At 42.3% G+C, this 20792-nt stretch overlaps 1 protein-coding gene across 1 annotated transcript in view; it reads right to left on the bottom strand.

Moving 5' to 3' along the window:
• zdhhc8b (zinc finger DHHC-type palmitoyltransferase 8b) overlaps positions 1-16646 on the bottom strand; it is an 87003-nt gene extending 70357 nt beyond the window's left edge. The window contains exon 1 of the mRNA XM_039002807.1: positions 16461-16646. Coding sequence (XP_038858735.1) covers positions 16461-16564 — 104 coding nt within the window. The 5' untranslated portion in view covers positions 16565-16646. The remainder of the gene's footprint in view (positions 1-16460) is intronic.
• Positions 16647-20792: the final 4146 nt, after the last annotated feature.

The raw sequence follows: 20792 nt of genomic DNA, 5'->3' as shown, positions 1-20792 counted from the left end.
ACACATTAATGAGTAAATAGTTATTACTAACCAAGTAGGCATGTCGTCAGTGAGTCAATAATGGTAGATGAGATGGAGTATGAGTACTATCATTTCATACAGGAACTGACACAAATGCAGTAAAATTAAAACAAATACTAGCTCACAACATAATTTCCTGTTCGTTCTGTTGAGAAGTGTCACAGTTTCGGAATAACGGCTCCCTGGCCATGGGTTGTGCTGGGATACAATTCAGATTCTAGAGAATTCTACACAGCTTCACCCAGCTAAGGAAAACATTTCCCCCAGAAGGAAATCCATGGCTTGTCACGTTCCTGACCTATTTATGTTAGTTTGTTATGTGTGTTAGTTGGTCAGGACGTGAGGTTGGGTGGGCATTCTATGTTTTCTGTTTCTGTGTTGGTTTTGGGTTGCCTGGTATGGCTCTTAATTAGAGGCAGGTGTTTGGCGTTCCTCTAATTAAGAGTCATATTTAGGTAGGCGTTGTCACAGTGTTCGTTGTGGGTGATTGTCTTCCGTGTCTGTGTCTGTACACCACGCGGGACTGTTTACGGTTTGTTCGGTTTGTGTAGTCTATGTTTTCCTATTCGTGCGTTCTTCTTGTTTTATGTAAGTTCGTCGTTTAGGTCTGTCTACACCGTTTGTTGTTTTTGTTAGTTTAGTCAAGTTCGTGTTTTCGTTAATAAAATTATGTCATTTCACTACGCTGCGCCTTGGTTCCCTCAATACTCCTCCTCTTCAGATGAAGAGGAGGAGGACTGCCGTTACAGAATCACCCACCAAGAATCCAGAACCAAGCAGCGTAATTTGGAGCAACGGGGAAGTATACAGGACTTGTGGAGTTGGGAGCAAATATTTAACGGAGAAGGACCATGGGCTAAAGTGAATCACCGTCCATGGGAACAGCTGGAGGCAGCTCGGAGAGTGGAGGAAAAGAGAGAGAGGAACCGGAGTTATGAGGGAACGCGTCTGGCACGGAAGCCCAAAAAGCCCGTGAGTAACACCCAAAAATTTCTTGGGGGGGGGCTAAGAGGTAGTGGGCCAAGGGCAGGTAGGAGACCTGCGCCCACTTCCCAGGCTTACCGTGGAGAGCGGGAGTACGGGCAGGCGCCGTGTTACGCAGTAGAGCGCACGGTGTCTCCTGTACGAGTGCATAGCCCAGTGCGGGTTATTCCACCTCCCCGCACTGGTAGGGCTAGATTGGGTATTGAGCCAGGTGTCATGAGGCCGGCTCAACGCGTCTGGTCTCCAGTGCGTCTCCTCGGGCCGGCATACATGGCACCTGCCTTACGCATGGTTTCCCCGGTTCGCCTACATAGGCCGGTGCGGGTTATTCCACCTCCCCGCACTGGTCGGGCGACCGGGAGTATTCAACCAGGTAAGGTTGGGCAGGCTCAATGCTCAAGAGTGCCAGTACGCCTCCACGGTCCGGTATTTCCGGCGCCACCTCCCCGCCCCAGCCTAGTACCTACAGTGCCTACACTACGCACTAGGCTACCAGTGCGTCTCCTGAGCCCTGTTCCTCCTCCACGCACTCTCCCTGTAGTGCGTGTATCCAGTTCGGTGCCTCCAGTTCCGGCACCACGCACTAAGCCTCCTGTGCGTCTCCAGAGCCCTGTACACACTGTATCTTCTCCCCCTACTAATCCTGATGTGCTTGTCCTCAGCCCGGTGTCACCAGTGCCGGTACCACGCACCAGGTATAGAGTGGGCTTTGAGAGTACAGTGTGCCCTGTCCCTGCTCCCCGCACTAGTATGAAGGTGCGTGTCCTTAGCCCGGTGCCTCCAGTTCCGGCACCACGCACCAGGTCTACAGTGCGCCTTATCCGGCCAGAGCCATCCGTCTCACCAGCGCCATCTGAGCCATCCGTCTCACCAGCGCCATCTGAGCCATCCGTCTCCCCAGCGCCATCTGAGCCATCCGTCTCCCCAGCGCCGTCTGAGCCATCCGTCTGCAATGAGCCTGCAAAGCCGCCCGTCTGCCATGAGCCTGCAAAGCCGCCCGTCTGCCATGAGCCTACAGAGCCGTCCGCCAGACAGGAGCCGCTAGAGCCGCCCGCCAGACAGGAGCCGCTAGAGCCGCCCGTCAGACAGGATCCGCCAGAGCCGCCAACCAGACAGGATCCGCCAGAGCCGCCAACCAGACAGGATCTGCCAGAGCCGCCAACCAGACAGGATCTGCCAGAGCCGCCAACCAGACAGGATCTGCCAGAGCCGCCAACCAGACAGGATCTGCCAGAGCCGCCAGCCTGCCATGAGCGTCGAGAGCCGTCAGCCTGCCATGAGCGTCGAGAGCCGTCAGCCTGCCATGAGCGTCGAGAGCCGTCAGCCTGCCATGAGCGTCGAGAGCCGTCAGCCTGCCATGAGCGTCGAGAGCCGTCAGCCTGCCATGAGCGTCGAGAGCCGTCAGCCAGCCATGAGCGTCGAGAGCCGTCAGCCAGCCATGAGCGTCGAGAGCCGTCAGCCTGCCATGAGCGTCGAGAGCCGTCAGCCTGCCATGAGCGTCGAGAGCCGTCAGCCTGCCATGAGCGTCGAGAGCCGTCAGCCTGCCATGAGCGTCGAGAGCCGTCAGCCAGCCATGAGCGTCGAGAGCCGTCAGCCAGCCATGAGCGTCGAGAGCCGTCAGCCTGCCATGAGCATCCAGATTCGTCAGTCAGCCAGGAGCTGCCCTTCAGCCAGAAATGGCTATATACCCAGAACTGCCCCTCAGTCCAGAGCTGTCTCTCTGTCCGGAGCTGCCTTTCAGTCCGGAGTTGCCCCTCTATCGTGATCTCCCTCTCTATCTTGATCTACATCTATTTTCTGATCTATCCCTCTGTCTGGTGCTATCCCTCTGTGTTGATTTATCTCTCTGTCCCGGTGTTGTCCATATCATTGATGTTACTAAAAGGATTTTGTGGGGGTAAATTGAGGGTGGACATTTTTAGGGGGAGAGGGAGGTTAGGATTGATTATGGTGGGGTGGGGACCTCGCCCGGAGCCTGAGCCACCACCGTGGTCAGATGCCCACCCAGACCCTCCCCTAGACTTTGTGCTGGTGCGCCCAGAGTTCGCACCTTATGGGGGGGGGTTATGTCACGTTCCTGACCTATTTATGTTAGTTTGTTATGTGTGTTAGTTGGTCAGGACGTGAGGTTGGGTGGGCATTCTATGTTTTCTGTTTCTGTGTTGGTTTTGGGTTGCCTGGTATGGCTCTTAATTAGAGGCAGGTGTTTGGCGTTCCTCTAATTAAGAGTCATATTTAGGTAGGCGTTGTCACAGTGTTCGTTGTGGGTGATTGTCTTCCGTGTCTGTGTCTGTACACCACGCGGGACTGTTTACGGTTTGTTCGGTTTGTGTAGTCTATGTTTTCCTATTCGTGCGTTCTTCTTGTTTTATGTAAGTTCGTCGTTTAGGTCTGTCTACACCGTTTGTTGTTTTTGTTAGTTTAGTCAAGTTCGTGTTTTCGTTAATAAAATTATGTCATTTCACTACGCTGCGCCTTGGTTCCCTCAATACTCCTCCTCTTCAGATGAAGAGGAGGAGGACTGCCGTTACATGGCTAAGCATTGTCTGGACATTTTACCACGAGGGGAGTTTAATAAAAAAAAGTTTTAGACTAAAGTTTCTGTAAAATCGGCTGGCCAACGACCTCTCACAAAACTTCCTCTATTAAAAACACAACTTTAGTATTTCTATTAATCATGACTGACACTGGAGTTTAAATAAAAATAACATTTTGTATGCTGTAATTAGGGGTTAATACAGTATCATTCAGGCTCTAAAAACCATTAGAACTGCTGTCAAATTAGATAGAGATTATAGTCCCGCTTGGCAGGCGGCACCACTCAACATGCAGCCCACTAGCCGTTTTCAGCTTAAACTGAGGAGAATCAATTTGGTCACCAATTACAGTGTACTGCAGTATTATAAGCATTGTCTGGTCACCAAAGACTTTGCATAAGAGTCAACTACTGTAAATTGAGTCCAGATTATAGTAAACTGTTACTGAATTCACTGAAAATAATATTCCTGTTATCATAGGGTTAGATAATAAATAAACCCAGCAAAAAACCACAAGGTATTTTCAGGTAAGAATAATGAGTGCTCCTTCAACTCAGGTCTTCACAGTCAAATCATGCATTTGCATGGGGCTCTCGCATTGCACCCAGTCTATTCAAACTAAGTCAGGTAGGAAACAAATAGATGAATGCAGACTGCTGTTTCAGCACTCATTCACTGCAGACTATAGCAGCCCAAATGAAACACTATTCCCTATGTACTGCAATACTTTTGACCAGGGCACGTAGGGCCCATAGGGCTCACTATAGGGAATGGGATGTCATTTGGGACACAGACGTAGTGTAATCTTTTCCAGTGTCTTCTGCTGTCAGCTGGGTGTGCTTCCGTTCTAAAGCCGGCCACAGAGAGTGATGAATACTGACGAGTCACACAGAGAGTGATGAATACTGACGAGTCACACAGAGAGTGGTAAATACTGACGAGTCACACAGAGAGTGGTAAATACTGACGAGTCACACAGAGAGTGATGAATACTGACGAGTCACACAGAGAGTGGTGAATACTGACGAGTCACACAGAGAGTGATGAATACTGATGAGTCACACAGAGAGTGGTAAATACTGACGAGTCACACAGAGAGTGGTAAATACTGACGAGTCACACAGAGAGAGATGAATACTGACGAGTCACACAGAGAGTGATGAATACTGACGAGTCACACAGAGAGTGATGAATACTGACGAGTCACACAGAGAGTGGTAAATACTGACGAGTCACACAGAGAGTGGTAAATACTGACGAGTCACACAGAGAGTGATGAATACTGACGAGTCACACAGAGAGTGGTGAATACTGACGAGTCACACAGAGAGTGATGAATACTGATGAGTCACACAGAGAGTGGTAAATACTGACGAGTCACACAGAGAGTGGTAAATACTGACGAGTCACACAGAGAGAGATGAATACTGACGAGTCACACAGAGAGTGGTGAATACTGACGAGTCACACAGAGAGTGATGAATACTGACGAGTCACACAGAGAGAGCTACACGTCTTACTTATCTCACGAGGAGACTACGGAAGACACATTAAGGGCACAGAGAACCAGCGTGTCAATGAGAAGTCTTTAAAGAATCTATTAAACAAAGATCCAATATCATAAACATTTGATCACATGGATTCTCTATCCCATTAGCCTGACCCACAGGTTCATCATAATCTCCTGGTAATAATAATGTTCGACCCCTGTTCGCACTAGGCAGAGAGACAAAACAGGGAGAGAATGAGAATTCCTTCCACAGGAGCACTTTAAAACGAAATCCTCCAAGCAGGTTTGCACAGTGCAAGGGCATCTTTCACTCTGCAAAAAAAAAGCTTCAAAATAATAACAGGTCCTTTAAACAATCATCAACGGGGCTAATATATCTATTCTGTGAGTGTGTATGGAGTGGACAGACAACATCTCAATCTCAGTGTAGGTAATATTAGGCAGGTCATTTCTTGTGCATTTTAATACAGAATGTAGACTCGATATTTGATCTTTCCATTCGTAAACCGTCTAAGGTCTGTCTGGCTAAAGCTATGGGAAAGTATAAGAGCTCCTCAGTACTACTACAAAGGCCAAGTCCAAAGCTAAACAGAAAGCCTGGAGTGGAGAGGCTGGCCCTTGGATCTCTGGCTTCAAAGCCTCATGACCACTCACATTTATGTCACTCTGCTCGTTACAGATGAGTGAGCACCGCAACTCTTATTGATGTGCCCATCTCTGGGGCCTTCAAACGATGGACTTGCATGAAAATGGCCAAAGATATGAAAAGGCAACACGCTCATAACACCACACTCGATCGGCCTATCCATCTCTTTCTCCCTGTGTGTGTCTATGGCTCTCTGGAGTAGTCTTGAGATGTAGGCTACACTCCTCTAACTACACACGTCTCCTTTTCTAACTCGGGGGCAGACGCAGCTGGACTCCAGGTCTTCTTTCTGTCTCTGTAGCACGAGGTGTCAGAGGCAGAGCTCTGTTTCAACTTATTCCCGGTCGGTGATGGCCTACCCCCCTGCCAAAACGGAGAAGAGAGGGGGGGAACAGGGTGGAGACGCCCAGGGAGAGAGCGGCTGAAGGTCTAAATCATTCCCACATGTTCTCAGGAGGAGTAGTTTCCACCACCAGCCTCCCTCACTGGGGTGGAAGGTGGGCAGTAGGGGGGAGAGCAGACACCCTGTACTCCCAGTCCCAAGCACCTCACTTCCCTTTCTGCAAACATTGCTACATTGAGCTGCTCTGACTACATACAGGTGGTTCCATTTAGCCAAGCCATGGCATCACAGGGTACAATTTATTTTTGGCAAGCCAAGCTCAGAAAAAGTTTGACGGCAAATTGAAAGACATTTAAGAAAAGTTCTGAGGTAGCAATGAGTTTCAAACTTCGAAGGCAGAAAATCGCTCTCCCTAGACTCGAGACGCATAAAGGATTATGACAAAATAAAATAACCCCCCTAGAAATGGAACAGAAGCAAATCAGTGAGCCATCAAATCATTTCAAAGTCCAATAAGGCTCAGATCAAAACCTATTTAACAGTTCAAAACAATAACAATTCAGATAAAATGAAAATCTAAAATGATACACGTAAAGCTCTGCTGCTATCCAATCAACAACAGTTATACATCCCAGTGCTGTCAAAGCAAAGCACTTTGTCAGACACAGGATTACAGAACCTTTTCCCTCATTACACCCCCTTACACACAGCCAACCACATAAACGGTCCATTTCAAAGGCCTGCCTGCCACAGCTAATATGAATCATAAATTGCATTTTAATAACAACCTGTGCATGGCCGTGGTTATTGTTGTGGAGGGCAGGCTGTGTGTTGGTATGAGGCTGTGGTTTTCCAGGCAGGAAGAGGCTGCTTTGTTCACTCAGGATGCCAGACACGACCAGGGAAGCATGATCTTAACCTAGTTGTGAGGGAGTGACAGGAGGCTAGGATGGAATCAGATTAGATGACCCAGGCTTTTATTTGCCCGCCTCATTCACTTGTCAATACCAATGTAGGGTGAAGACGTAAGGCATGCTTGTCCGTGTGGCTGGTTGGGTCCAGTGATGCGGTATGAAGAAGTGGCTGGTCCAACACATTTATCTGAGGGGAATCAACAGCTGGACAAGCCATGGTTATGAAGGAGAGGACAGGGATCTGATTTATAGCTGTACCCTGCCATGGCAGATAATGACTGAAATATTACCCTCCTTGTAAGAGAGTGTAAAGAAGTCCGCATGCTTCCCAGACGAAACAGCTTGGAAGAGTTTATGCATATATTATGAAGACATTTTGTGATGTTTTTTTTGTTTTGGACTTTGGTAAGTCTTTTTTTTGGTTGTTCAGGCACACAACCTTTTTTCTTGAGGCAAGCTGAAGTCTGTAGCCGAAGTCTACGCCCCTTAGTCTGTGATTGGTCAACAGTAGGGATTCTTCAGTAAAGTCTTTGTTGTCATTCCCTGAGAGACGACTCGTTTTCATGCACATTTTTTCATTTAGAAATACTGCACCAAACATCTTAGTTAGATGTAAAATTGCGTGACTAAGATCTCCACGGCAAAAACAATAACATGTTTCTTGAGTTATCTTAGATTAATTCAGATCAATATCTCTAAATGGACAAACAGTACTATTGGCGTTTTTTTCTCATTTTTCAAGCTAAAGTATTTTAAGGGCGTATGCGAGCACATTCGGTTCGCCTAGCCGACTTTGGCTATCTGCCAGCCGGACTGAAGCATGCTGATGCCTTAAGAGAAGGTGAGGCAGGAAGACAGGGGGAGGCTGGGGGATAACTCCATTATGGGTTAATAAAAATGTTAACAGTGTCATTTGGGATTCCCTTGGTGAGCGTTCCTTTTTATTATATCAAAACTTCGGGCCTGAATTATACATTTGATCTCATTACTGTCACTTAGCCTGCGGCAAAAAATATAGGAGCAATGAAAGACAGATTTAAACGTATCCATCGTGGAGTGTGAATGTGTAAAACCCCCATCGGGGAGACAGAGAGTGAGTCACCACACTGTCTATTGTTTGAAATAAGTATTTGGCGTTTTGTTGTACTGGTGCCATTTCTCTACCTTCAACAGGCTTTCAGTGTTCTTTGTGTTTGTCAGTTTCACTACAGACCCAAACAAAACAACACAGTACACAATAATCTACCCTAGATGGTATCAAATAAAATATACAGTGCCTTCAGAAAGTATTCACAGCCCTTGACTTTTTCCACATTTTGTTGTGTTACAAAGTGGGATTCAAATGTATTTAATTGTAATTTTATGTTAGCGATCTACACACAATAATCTGTAATGTCAGTGGAAGAAAAATGATAACATTTGTAAAGAAAATCATGAAAAATTAAACACTAATATACAGTATCCTGATTAGATAAGTATTCAACCCCTGAGTCAATACATGTTAGAATCACCTTAGGTAGTGAGTACAGCTGTGAGTCTTTCTGGGTAAGTCTCTAAGAGCTTTCCACACTTGGATTGTTCAACATTTGCCCATTATTCTTTTCACAATTCTTCAGGCTCTGTCAGATTGGCTGTGGATCATTGCTAGACAACCATTTTCAGGTCTTGTCATAGATTTTCAAGCAGATTTAAGTCAAAACTGTAACTTGGTCACATTCACTATCTTCTTGGTAAGCAACTTCAGTGTAGATTTGGCCAGGTTACTGTCCTGCTGAAAGGCGAATTCATCTCTGGTGGAAAGCAGACTGAACCTGAAAAACTCCCCCAGTCCTTAACAATTACAAGCATACCCATAACATGATACAGCCACAACTATGCTTGGAAATATGGAGAGTTGTACTCAGTAATGTGTTGTATTGGATTTGCCCCGAACATAACACTTTGTATTCAGGACAATTTTTTGGCAGTATTACTTTAGTTGCAAACAGAATGCATGATTGGGAATATTTTTGATTCTGTACAGGCTTCCTTTTCACTCTGTTAATTAGGTTAGTATTGTGGAGTAACTACAATGCTGTTGAGCCATCCTCAGTTTTCTCCTATCACAGCCATTAAACGGTTTTATGACAGCCAGTAACTGTTTTAAAGTCACCATTGGCCTCATGGTGAAATCCCTGAGCGGTTTCCTTCCACTCCAGCAACCGAGTTAGGAAGGACGCCTGTACTTTGTAGTGACTGGGTGTATAGATGCACCATTTAAAAGGGTAATTAATAACTTCACTATGCTCAAAGAGACATTCAATGTCTGTTTTTCTACCAATAGGTGCCCTTCTTTGCAAAGCATTGGAAAACCTCCCTGGTCGTTGTGGTTGAATGTGTGTTTGAAATTCACTGCTCGACTGAGGGACCTTACAGATCATTTTATGTGTGGGGTACCTGGAGTCATTCAAAAAACACTATTATTGCACGCAGATTGAGTCCATGCAACTTATTATGTGACTTGTTAAGCACATTTTTTACTCCTGAATTTATTTAGGCTTGCCATAGCAAAGGGGTTGAATGCTTATTCACTCAAGACATTTTTCATTTTTTATTAATTTGTAAACATTCCGAAAAACATGATTCCACTTTGACATTATGGGGTGTTCTCTGGCCAGTGACCAAAAAACCTAAATGTGATCAATTCTAAATGCAGGCTGTAACACAAAAAAATGTGTCAAGGGGTATGAATAGTTTTTGAAGGCACTGTACATTAAATTAAGTTACAGGCCTACCTCATTGAAACTTTGTTCAAAACGATTTAAAAGAAAATGTCAGCAGTTGAATCTGAGACTCAAGATACCACCGTCATCCTTTTGTGTTGAATTGAATCCCTCAATTATGGTCAGTGGAGTCCATACACAACCCATACATAGAAAATGTATGTCAGTGTAACCCATACATGGCATTAAAGCATATATTACCCATACATAGCATTAAACCACACATTACTAATACATAGTATTAAACCATACATTACTCATACACAGAATTAAACCATACATTACTCATACATAGCATTAAACCATACATTACTCCTACATAGCATTACACCATATATTAACGATACATAGCAAGTGTATGTCAGTGTAACCATACATACTATTAAACCATACATTACCCATACAGAACATGGGAAAGTGGAAACAGAACAGATCTACAGTAGATAGATTGCGGAGGGGAATGGTCAGTGTTACAGGGGTTATGTAAACCTTTACCTAGAATGGAACTCTATGGTTTCTGTGTATGCTGCCAAATGGGATGAGTGTATTCAGCCCCAAGACATTTGATAATGAGGAATTACAGTTCATCCTATCTTACGAGAGGCTACATTATGTTCAACATTATATAGTTTGGTTTCATGATTAATATTCAATTTCAAGATTTAGGTTTGGTCCCTAAGCCATCAAGCAACTAGACTTTTCCTTTCAAAGTACAGACATGTTGTAGCCTACAGACATGTTTATAAGTTCCTGGTACATTTTTTTACTGTAATAGAAAGAAATAGTGTAGTGCAAAAGAGTGGGGTTGAAGTCTCAAATAAATTACCATGCAGTCATAAGATCCACAAGGGAGCCTACACTCATGATAAATAATGCAGTACACACAATTAAAACAATTATTTTAAATGTTATTGAAAGGGAAGGGAGTAGTCATCCCTTCCTTGTTCATGATGTTATACAGTACATAACTGCAAGGAGCCCTTTGAGAGTGACACCAGCACAACCCTGCAACCAAATGAATTAATCTACAAGATCTCTCCTTGACCTAAAGTAGCTGCTCATATATATATATATTAAACATAGCATTCCCAGTCCTGCTAAAGGCCTTATCCTCAGTAATACCAAATGCTCCATTTGTCCCCCTGAACACCAGCGATCAGACAGTTGTGCAGCGATTTTTATGAATCACTTTAGGCTGTGAATGCCTATTTTGGTCTTGTTGTTTTCAGTGAGATAATCAGCATCTATCCTCTATATGACACAGAAAACTAAAGCGTTCCCTATCCTATCCTTGACGTTGGTTCAATTATTTGAATTTCATTTCGTTCGTTGTTCCTTCTTCTGTGAACTCAAAGCACACATCGCACAGTTTCTCTAGAAATAAATCAGATTCGGCCTGAACTGTGCGATGTATTAGGGATTTGTAGTTTCCAACAGGCCAATACTCTACATAGTTTAGCGCATAAAACATAGTAATTACCTACAATGACCATAATCCATTGCCCATCTACTTGTCCGGTCTGTGTTTCTTTTATGCCTGCTACTGAAGAGAGAAGAATGAGCAATCGTGAGCGTCGCTAGGTATCTCTACCTGAAAATACATGATCTAAGTGATTGATAGTTGGTATTCAGCAGTCATAAAAGTATGCCTTATTTAAGATGTAGAACTACAAAAGTGTGATTTTTGTCAGACAACATAGGCAGCAGCTCAATAGAGATGCGATGATGACTTGGAATGAAATAATAAAGTCATCAAATAAAACTAATGTAGTATACACAACAACTGAAAGATGTTATTAAAGTAAAGTAATGTGAATAAATGATGGTTAATAAGTGATAAGCAGTAATGGGCAGTCACTACCATCATGGGTATTAATTGTTTGATTCTGTGTTACAAGCATTCAACCCACATAATGTATAGTGTATTTAATGTTACAAAAATGATCAAAACCAACATCGAAAACGGATTATTTTTAAAAGAAAAAGTACTAATTGCTCAGTACTACCCATCAGACAAGGGTCCAGGTGTCATCGGCAGAAATATACCAAACCTATTATCTCATTATCTTTATCTGCATGAAGAAGGAGAGCTCTGAATAGTCCATAATACCCCTCTTTTCACAATGCAGGCAGAAGCATTTACAAACTAAGTAGGGTGGTGACAGGATAGAATCGCTGTAGGGGAGGGAAGGAGGGAGGGAGAGAATCTGAACTACTGATATCCTAATATAGAGGATCGAACATTGGAATCGACACAAACAACATGATCATAGCGATTTAGCAAACCAGACAGACAACCTTAATGACATAACCTAATCAGATTTATATCCACCATATCAAACAAACCCTTCTGATATCACCATTATCAAATATCACTATGTCAATACTATATCACCTATATCAAAACAATCAATGTAGATTAACAAATGATTAAACTAACATTAAATTCACAGAGCCCTTACAATCAAACACATTAGCAAAGGGAAGTGGGGATTGGAGGATGACTAGGCTCTAATGGTATCTAACACACAGTACTGAAAGGCACCAATGAATAAGATAGCATCAGTGATACAGAACCACCAAATAAAGAGAGGACAGCAGCAACTGCATAATCACACCCAATGTGTGTCCCAAATGGCACCCTATTCCCCAGTGCACTACTTTTGACCAGGACCTACAGGGTTCTAGTCGAAAGTAGTGCACTATGTATGGAAAAAAAGAGGGCCATTTGGGACGTCGCCACAGTCTGGATGTGGATTAAGATCAATGGGGGATGCACATTTAATTACTCTCCTAAAAGTTCAATTAATGTGGTAGAGAAGAGATTACCACAATGTTTTAAAACACCACAGCCAGAGGGCACATCGAGCACTTAGCCCTGGATGCTAGGCATTAATCCATCCCTCACCACTACCACACCATCATGTTGGGGTGAGTAAATATGAGATTAACGATACCCCCAGTCCACTCTATGATATCCTAATACATTGTTATACACATGAAAAGAACTGTGAGACATTAGCCAATCTTTGCTGCAATGTCCAAACTAGCATACTGGTTAGAATGAAGCAATGAATTGTGCATTCTACGTGGTGTGCTAGTATGGACATCAGAACGAACATAGCCCCTGATTGCACCTACCATCAGAACAATAGTGGGTCAAGAGGAAAAGCCTACTTGCACCGAGCGTCTCATTTAAATGAACATGTTGTAAATGAGGAAACAGATGTGGAAGTTTAAGATTAGATTTCTCTCTGTCCACTTTGCTCCGGCTCCCATGCCAAGCTGTACGTACATGAATCTCTGGGAGATAGTTTGGCTCTAAACACAAACAGCAACCTCTTCTGTAATTTATTGCCATAACAACTGCCGCATAGTCAATTGATAGTTTCCAGAAATCCTTCTCACCCCTTCTTAAATGTGGGATAATGGTATTGACAGGAAATGATAACAGTAAGCCTCTGCATTTTTCTCAATGGCAGGTAGCAAATGTATAGAGCATGTGGAAAGCCTTTACAAAGTGCTTGTTTGTTTACATCAGCAAACAGTCCAATGTTATACCACCTCTTGTTTCTGCAGAAACACCAGAAGCTGGACCTGTGTAGAGGAATCAGGGGACCTTGGTCACATGGCATTATGAGCCTTACGTGAATGAGTGAATGATATTGTGGTCGTGAAGGACAGACATACTGTAAATCCACTGACAGAGACGCCAGGCACAGCAGTAACAGTAACACTGTGCCAGCACTCAGCTGGCACTCATACTATTCACACAGTGCCTCTTCCTCCATGCCTGATATGACACTAGTGTGGAGACCTGGCAATCACTTGGTCCACAATGACTCACATAGGTTGCTGTCTCACAGCTCTCTAAACACAGCACATGTGTGGCTTCATCTATTGGATCTACTGTGGTGTGTTTTGTTGTGTTGGGGTGCATTGTGGAATGTTGTGGTGCATTGTGGAATGTTGTGGTGCATTGAGGAGCATTGTGGTGCATTGAGGAGCATTGTGGTGTATTGAGGATCATTGTGGTGTATTGAGGAGCATTGTGGTGTATTGAGGAGCATTGTTGTGTATTGTGTAGCATATGTTCCCCCCATCAATGTTAGAGCGGATATGCACAGTAATTCTACCCCAGGGGGTTCCATTATACACAACCCAATCCTATGGACGTTTAGCTGCATGTGGAATCAAAGAGCAGAGGAACGGGGTAAAATCCTAATCCTTACCCTCTCTATCCATCTGTTGGGGGTCAATGTTTGGCCCATCTATCTAGCCCTGACCACAGCTTGACTGGAACCCCTGCTGCAATAGAGAAGCTGGGCAGTAAAACCAAGAGGTCTGGAAGATTGGAGAGGAACCTGAGACTAGCTTCCTGCTGCCCTGTATCAGCTACTGTGGTACCAAAGCACACAAGCACATCAGGACTACACCATTAGACTACCACTTTGTCTTACTATGTGTCTATGCAAAGCCTCTTACAGCCAGGGAGGAACCCATTTAGAACTGGAGTGGTTGTTGACGCTACAATCTAGATAGCTGGGCAACAGGGAAAGCCAACTTCATATGTTTCCTTTGATCGAAACCATTAACCCCCAGTACAAAAGCCATGCTACACACTCAGACTTCCTCTAGCCTATACTGTCCTGAATAGCTCAGTCTGGGCAAAGTTTGCAAACATTTTGTAACGATGTGCGCTGAGAGTTTGGAAGCAAGTACAGGAAGTGAGTGTTTAATAAATAAACAGCACAGAAAACAAGGAACACAAACAACACACTGACATGAAAACAGAGTCAATAACACCTGAGGAAAGAACCAAGGAGAGTGACAGATATAGGGAAGGTAATCAAGGAGTTGATGGAGTCCAGGTGAGTGTCATGAGGGGCTGGTGTGCTTGACGATGGTGACAGGTGTGCATAATAATCAGCAGCCTGGGGACCTAGAGGCCGGAGAGGGAGTATACGTGACACATTTACACTTTGTGTTGCTGTTGTTTGGGTTGCTGTTGTTGTTTTTTTAAAGAGAGATGATTTTTGATTTGTCTGTTAATAATTACATGCACAAGTTTCCTCCGACACATTGGTGCGGCTGGCTTCCGGGTTGGAGGCGCGCTGTGTTAAGAAGCAGTGCGGCTTGGTTGGGTTGTGTTTCGGAGGACGCATGGCTTTCTCCCGAGTCCGTACGGGAGTTGTAGCGATGAGACAAGATTGGATACCACGAAAATTGGGGAGAAAAAGGGGTAAAAAAAAATTACAAAAATTTAAAAAATAATAATTTAAATTAAAAAAAAGAACAAATTCTTATTTTCAATGACAGCCTAGTAACTGCCTTGTTCAGGGAAAGAACGACAGATTTTTACCTTGTCAGCTCGGGGATTCGATCTTGCAACCTTTCGGTTACTAGTCCAACACTCTAACCTGACGCCCCAGGTAGCCTAGCTACTCCTATGATCTAACAATATAATGCTTATCTTTATCAAAAATATTCTGATCGAAAAATAACGAATTAGCCTCCTTCTGCACACCTACATTGTATATCTCTATAGCAGATGCAGTAGCCTATCTGACAAGAGTAAAGAAATAGATGTTGGTGTCGTAGCATGCCACCGGCATATCTCTATCTCTCCCACTCTCTCTGGGGCTACGCCTATAGCCTCTCTTCCTTTACATGTGTTTAAATATGAATATCATACAGTGGCCTAAGCCTATAGGCCTATCCATTCATGCAATGCCCTAATGCATTTAGTGCTCAAATCTCGGACAGCTGAACCATGAGATCATACCAGTTCAGTCAAACCACTAGTCTCCATAAGCAAATAGACTCTAAGTGCAGATTCAAATGTACAGCAGGCCTCGGCTGTACTTGAAAGTTTACAATCAGATTGTCCGCCTATATGTCAATAAATGATGCACTTGAAAGTAGATCACAGGGTCAATCAGGAATGCAATAAATAACCATGGGAAAATGGATATGTAAAAAAAAAAACGAATCTGTGTGGAAAAAATAACCTTCAGAAAAACACCACTCGCTGTAAACCACACACATTTCCATAATGAAGGTGCAGTGGTAGAGCTCTAACCACTAAAATCTTCAGAGCGCACATATGCACTTGCCCGTTATACATGAAGCACTTTGATGTAGGTACCGAGGGCGAATCAGCATTTCTAATCAATATTGGACACACCCATATTCAAAGTAGCGTACCAGTTGCAACGATATAACAATTCACCGCTGTGTTACTTGTTTGCTGTGCCTGAAGAACTAAAGACGGGGCAACTAACTGGCAAGTATGGCGGCCTACGGCTACACAGTAACCTATAGCCGCTATCTGCCTACCTCCTAGACTACTTCAAGCTTGAGTTGGCTGTCCAACTATGAAGTTTATTCTAGAAAAAAATGCATTTGGAAAACAAATATAAAGTAAATGTAATATAGAAGTTTCTGCCATAATGCTTAGACACACCCAGCCTAACAAGACTACCAAAACGAGTCGAAGATCAATAATAACTGTAGGCTATGCAGTGCACAGTCCACATTTATAAAACCATTCATAATAGCATAAAGATCCGACCCGGAAAAGCGGTCTAAAATCCTGCAACAAAAACTTCTAACAGCAATAGTCATTGGTTACCACCATATCGTCGGACCTATGCTACTGATCCGAATAGGAAACTCTTTATTGTGTGTAAGGCATTACCAGAAGGATAGCCTATAAGACTTACTAAACAATTAAAACTTACGTAAAAACGAAGAATAAGGTGGTGGATCCCACAAGAAGAGTGGCAGCAGTAGATACCGGGATGTATTTGGTGGGTTTAAATCTCTTTCCAACGCTGTTGGGCATTCTGTAATTTCCACATTCCTCAATTATTTATTCCAATTGGAGATAGGATACATATGTCAAGATCCAGTCTGCAATATCTATAATGAACGATTCAGCCAATCCGTATTTACTACCGTTAAACACACACAGATCCAAATATAGACAGGCAGAAAATACAGCGCTCCAAAAGCTTGGAAATCCACTACTTTTCTGCTAGCAGCACTAACGATGTCACTTTACTATGGTAATGAGGAAACCTTCAAAAATAAAAGTCCGCATTTCAACATATTGCAAGGTGGATAACTTGGGATGCCCCTGGATGCCACCCAAGTCTAAAATCCATTTAAAAAAAAAGGCTATTATACAATGAGATTGTAGTAACATAATCCAATGTTTCCGTTCCAGTTGCATTTATGATTAGTGAGGAGCATACCCAGAGAGCAATAGAGCAGTTACCAAATGCAGTATAGAATAAAGAAAGGGATATGTGTGGCAGCAACATAGTACCTGTACAAATGAATGATAGTGATAGGTCCATAGCACTGCTACATTGCTGCATCCAGGGAGCACTTTGCTGCCTGAAGAGTTGAATCGTGTTTTAGCTGACAGATACAAAAATAATTGTAACCTCTGTATGCAAATAAACAAAATCATCCACTGGATTTCATCGACCCACTTCTATCTTGTCTTCAATGGGTAGACGAGTATTTGAGACAAAGTTTGAAAATAGTGAAAGGAGAGGCTACTCCATAACATCTAGATTTCTGTGTCATACCAGTATGTAAAAGTAATTTAATGCAACAAGCTGGTCAACTCTGTAGACAAGAGTACAGTAAGAAGGAATACAGGTACCGGATGGGCATGAATTCCACAAATCTTGCTGACATTTGTGACATTGTTGATGTTTGCATTGTTCTTGGTAGCAGACATAATTCCACATTAGTAAGCAGCTCTATTAACAAAATCAAGAAACTAACACAAACATTAGACCTAAAAACTGACCCAGAAAATCCAGATTGTAAATCCATTGATGAACACCATTTGCTGATGAATTTGAAGGTGATATACAGTGAACGCCAAAAGTATTGGGACAGTAACAAATTTGTTACTGTTTTGGCTCTGTACTCCAAGCACATTGAGATGATACAATGACTAAGAGATTTAAAGTGCAGACTTATTTTGAGGGTATTTTCATCCATATCAGGTGAACCGTTCTTGTACATAGTCCCCGCATTTTAGGGGACCAAAAGTATTGGGACAAATTCACTTATTTCTGAAGTAAAAAGTTAAGTATTTGGTTATAATGTTTCTAAACACTTCTACAGTAATGCGGATTCTACCATGATTATGGATAATCCTGAATTAATCGTGAATAATGAATATAATACCCTCCTCAACAACAAAAAAATGCTAACCTCCCCTGTTATTGTAATGGTGAGGGGTATGTTTGCGTGTCTAACTTTCTCACATATTCATGATTCATTCAGGATTATCTGTAATCATAGTAGCATCCACATTAATGTAGAATTGTTTAGAAACATATCCTATTCTTATTTACAATAAAAGTGACTCCAAAATGACACAATACATGATTTACCATTCATTTTTATTGGGCACAAAACAATCTGAAACACAACCAAAACACAAAGCAAATACATTCAACAAATTTGTAGTCACAAGCTTGCTGTAGTCGTGGTGTGCTATGAATATGGGACCCAAAACTTTTTACTACTTTAATACCCAAGTGAATTTGTCCCAATACGTTTGGTCCCCTAAAACGGGGGGACTATGTACAAAAAGTGCTGTAATTTCTCAACGGTTCACCCGATATAGATGAAAATACCCTAAAATTAAAGCTGACAGTCTACACTTTAACCGCAGTCATCATATAATTTCAAGTCAAAACAAAAAATGTGTCACTGTCCCAATACTTCTGGAGTTCACTGTACAGTATATAGTGAAAAAGTAAACTCTCCTTTCTTTGAATGCTTTGACAAAATACGGAAACAAACCTTTGAACGCATTGATAGAGCATAATGCACTGAGAGAAACCTGTACTGTTCATAAAAACTGTTAGACAAGCTTTTTTAAAACTTTCTTCTGGTAATTCCTATTTGGTCTATTTTGGTCTAATTCCTATTTGGTCTGACTTACTCACACGAGATTTAAAGAGATTTTCATCAACGTATATAAAAGTACTGCTAAACAAGAAAAACACAGATATCAGTGAGGAAACCTTCAAAAATACAAAACATTTGTATTCAGGGGATAAATAACGGGATGTATAGTTAAAATACATACTTTGTACATAGCCTACCAAAGAGACATACTTTACAGTGCCTTCAGAAAGTATTCATACCCCTTGACTTTTCCCCACATTTTGGTGTCTTACAGCTTGAATTTAAAATAGATTGAGGTTGTGTGTCACTGGCCTACACACACAATACCTCATAATGGCAAAGAAAATAAAATAAAAAACTTGTTTTTTTCTTTTTTCGAAATGTTTACAAATGAATAAAAAATTAAAAGCTGAAATGTCTTGAGTCAATAAGTATTCGGCCCCTTTGTTATGGCAAGCCTAAAGAAGTTAATGAGTAAAAATGTACTTAACAAGTCACATAATAAATTGTATGGACTCACTCTGTGTGCAATAATAGTGTTTAACATGATTTTGAACAACTACCTCATCTCTGTACCCCACACATACAATTATCTGTAACGTCCCTCAAAAAAAAGGTTTTCCAGTGCCTAGCAAAGGGCACCTATTGGTAGATGGGCAAAAACATTGAATATCCCTTTGAGCATGATTAAGTTATTAATTACACTTTGGATGGTGTATCAAGACACCCAGGCACAACAAATATACAGGCGTCCTTCCTAACTCAGTTGCCGAGAGGAAGGAAACCGCTCATGGATTTTACCATGAGGCCAATGGTGACTTTAAAAGAGTTTAATGGATGTGATTGGAGAAAACTGAGGATGGATCAACAACATTTTATTTTCTCCACAATACTAACCTAAATGACAGAGTGAAAAGGAGGAAGCCTGTACAGATTACAAATATTCCAAAACATGAATCCTGTTTGCATTAAGGCACTAAAGTAAAACTGCAAAAAATGTGGCAAAGAAATGAACTTTATGTCCTGAATACAAAGTGTTATGTTTGGAGCAAATCCAACACAACACGTCACGAAGTACCACTCTTCATATTTTTAAGAATGGTGGTGGCTGCATCATGTTATGCGTATGCTTGTAATCGCAAAGGACCACAGAATTTTGTGGGGATAATAATAAATGGAATAGCGCTAAGCACAGGCAAAATCCTAGAGGAAACCAGGTTCAATCTAACAGACATGGGGAGACAATTTTACCTTTCAGCAGGACAATAACCTAAAACACAAGGGAAAATAAACACTGGAGTTGCTTGCCAAGACAACATTGAATGTTCCTGAGTGGCCTAGTTATAATTTTGACTTAAAAAATCGGCATTAAAATCTATGGCAAGACTTGACAATGGCTGTCTAGCAATGATCAACAACCAATTTGACAGAGCTTGAAGAATTTTCAAAAGAATAATGTGCAAATATTGTACAATTCAGGTGTGCAAAGTGCCTAGAGACTTACCCAGAAAGACTCACAGCTGTAATTGCTGCCGAAGGTGATTCTAACATGTGTTAACTCAAGGATGTGAATACTTATGTGAATGAGATATTTCTGTATTTCATTTTCAATAAATTTGCAAAAATGTCTAAAAACATGTTTTCCCTTTGTCATTATGGAGTAGTGTGCTGTAGATGTCACGTTCCCCAGCAAGAAAACCAAAAATGCCACACAAACAGAAGGAGGAACTAGCAGAATCACTGACCAACAACCAAAACGAAACAGGTGGGGTTTTAGGAGGGTCTCTAAAAAAAAACTTTCACATGCCTCCTGATATCAATTCTAAAATGTTTTCTCTGAATAATAAGATAAAGAAGGGTAATGTGACACAAGGGTTCAGTGAACCTCTCATTCTTGATACCAGTCCTGAGCAACATTGCCATGGTAACATGATCACAACCATATGTAAATTCTCTAATCGAATTCAGAACTGTTGGCTAAATTCAACACTACAATCTTTGCTGCATCTTCACGTTGTAAAAAAATATTTTGGAAATATAGACCCACACTCATCACAAAGTGTACTCGCAAAATAAATAACTTTGCTAATTTATTACAGACAGCAGTGCAGCATCCAGTGAGCAGTTTC

Source organism: Salvelinus namaycush, chromosome 1, assembly GCF_016432855.1.
Source record: "Salvelinus namaycush isolate Seneca chromosome 1, SaNama_1.0, whole genome shotgun sequence".
Lineage (NCBI taxonomy): Eukaryota > Metazoa > Chordata > Actinopteri > Salmoniformes > Salmonidae > Salvelinus > Salvelinus namaycush.
Note: the sequence above shows the minus strand (reverse complement) of the source record. Positions and strands in the feature narration are given on the sequence as shown.